At 56.9% G+C, this 2130-nt stretch overlaps 1 protein-coding gene across 1 annotated transcript in view; it reads right to left on the bottom strand.

The window, feature by feature from the left end:
* Positions 1 to 1601: 1601 nt before the first annotated feature.
* Positions 1602 to 2130, bottom strand: part of MECR (mitochondrial trans-2-enoyl-CoA reductase) — a 4765-nt gene continuing 4236 nt past the window's right edge. The window contains exon 9 of the mRNA XM_009322261.1: positions 1602 to 1860. Coding sequence (XP_009320536.1) covers positions 1697 to 1860 — 164 coding nt within the window. The 3' untranslated portion in view covers positions 1602 to 1696. The remainder of the gene's footprint in view (positions 1861 to 2130) is intronic.

A 2130-nucleotide genomic window follows, 5' to 3' on the forward strand; every position in this document is an offset into this window, starting at 1 on the left:
TCTGGGGTTGCCCTCCCTCCGTTCTGCGCTCCGTGGTTTGCGATGGTCATACTGGCAGCACCTTCTGCCGCTCCCATGCCAGGGCCACCGCACGGCCAAGCTCCGGCCCACCGCCACTGCCCAACCTGCACCTGCGGACCAAATGCCGCAGCTGCCGGCAGCGGGGTCGGACCCCAGTGGGGGCTGGACTAGAAACAGCCGAGATCTTAGGTAGCCAGGAAGCGTCCCAGGGGTAGAACCACCTTACTGTAGGAGTAAGTAACGACACGTTGTTTGTTGTTCTCCCTAATAAATCTTTTCAAGTTGCCTTGTCCTGTCTCTACAGTCTCACAGTCGCTGTCTCCACACCCGGGCGGGGGGTTGCATGCAGGGACATGAAGGGTTTGGCTCCAGCCCAGGAAAGCCAAAGGCCCTGTGCAATTGCTTATGTGCAATTGTAATTAAAGTTTTATAGGATGGAAAATCCCCAGGATTGAGGACGTGGAAAGGGCCAGGCAGGAGGGGAGCCCGGTGCGCTGTGTTTGCCCATTCTTGATGCCGCGCATCCCCTGCACACCGGACTCAGCACAGAAACATTTATTAGCAGCATATTAAAAAAATATATGTATATTAGACATTGATTTCCAAGAGGTTCTTGGCACGATCAGTAGTAGCAGCGGGAACAGCAGCAAAACTGAATTCAAGTCCAGGTATTGCAAAAAGTCCCCCTTGCCCTTGCAAGTGTCCGGCTGTGACCTGCTGGGTGGAGTCCTGTCCCCACCTTGAATGCCACCGCCCCAGGGCTGTCCCTGAAGGGATGACGGTGTCTTAACAGCTCCCGCTGGTGTGGCAGCGCTGGCTGGTACTTGGTAACTTCGTGTTTCTCTCTTTTTTTTTTTTTTTCCCCTGTTTGAGTTCATTTTTGAGATGAAGTGATGCCAAGGGCTGGAGAAGTCCTTTGTGGCCCCCCAGCCTGCACAGGCATCTCCTGCTCCCGCCTTGCCAGCATCGCATGGGCTGGGCAGGGAAAAATTAAAAAAAAAATATTAAAAAAATGAAAAATAAATTTAAAGATTCGTTTTTTCTCTGCAATTCAATGTGGGGAGTGCCCCCAGCCCAGGGGCACTTGGCTGCTGAACTTAGAGGCAGGGGGGACATGGAAGTGGCTCAGAGGCTGCAGCAGCGCAGGGGGGGCCGTGCCGGTCAGGAGAAGGGCAGCGACCAGCCCCGTGCTCCCCTGCAGTCACCCAAAAGCAGCCAAAAATCACCTGGAGGGACAGTGCAAACAAACAACAGAACACTGCCAGCTGCTAAGCCAGGCAGGAGGCGGCGGCTCAGCCCCCCCAGCCCCAAAAACACGCGTGCGGGGGAACTGCTGCTCTTTTGACGCCCTGAGCCGAGCGAGCCGCCGTCCCCGGGCTCCCTGAGCTTTCTCTTGCACCCGAACTCATGCCAGCTAAAGCAAGATTGCAGCCTCCCTTCAGAAGCAATTACGCACGCTGCGGTCTATGCAAAGCTGCAGAGGCTTTTAAAACTTCAAGTGGGCACTCAAAAGTTAAAAAAAAAAAAAGAAATGAAAAATCAATGGATCTGGAGGTTTTTTTCCCTAAGCATCTCTCGTCTGTCGACAAGGCAGCAAGGGAAAGCTTGGCTGTGGTGGAGTGGAGCAAGCACTGGGCTCAGCCCGCTGCTGCCCACAAGCCAAGGTCTCGGGGGGTCAGAGGAGAAGGATCTGCTTCGAGGACGTGAAGGGCTTCATGGATGCCTCCAGTGCTGCCTTGTAGTCCTGGAGCGGGACCTCGGTGCAGGCCGGCGCGGTGAGCTGCCCCCTCCGGATGAGCTGGCACACGGCGTCCATCATGCTGGCCAGGCCCTCCTGGTCTGCAAAGGAAGGAGAGGGCTCTCACCGTCGGGCGTCCCGCACCTGCGCCGTGCCAGAGCCACCCACCGTCCCCGGCAAACACCCGCCTGAAGCCCTACAGGGTCCCAGGGATGCCAGGGTGCGATGTGCTCCCAGCTTGGGCACGTGGGATGGGGCAAGAGCCCCCGGCATGGTGGCACGCTCCTTGCCCGAGCCACACTGCCCAGCGCCAGCGTCTCAGCCTCCCTGAGGACTATCAGCACTCACGACACAAGTAAGAGCAAAGAGGA

The sequence above is a fragment of the Pygoscelis adeliae genome, unplaced genomic scaffold, assembly GCF_000699105.1.
Source record: "Pygoscelis adeliae isolate BGI_AS28 unplaced genomic scaffold, ASM69910v1 Scaffold513, whole genome shotgun sequence".
Taxonomy (NCBI): domain Eukaryota; kingdom Metazoa; phylum Chordata; class Aves; order Sphenisciformes; family Spheniscidae; genus Pygoscelis; species Pygoscelis adeliae.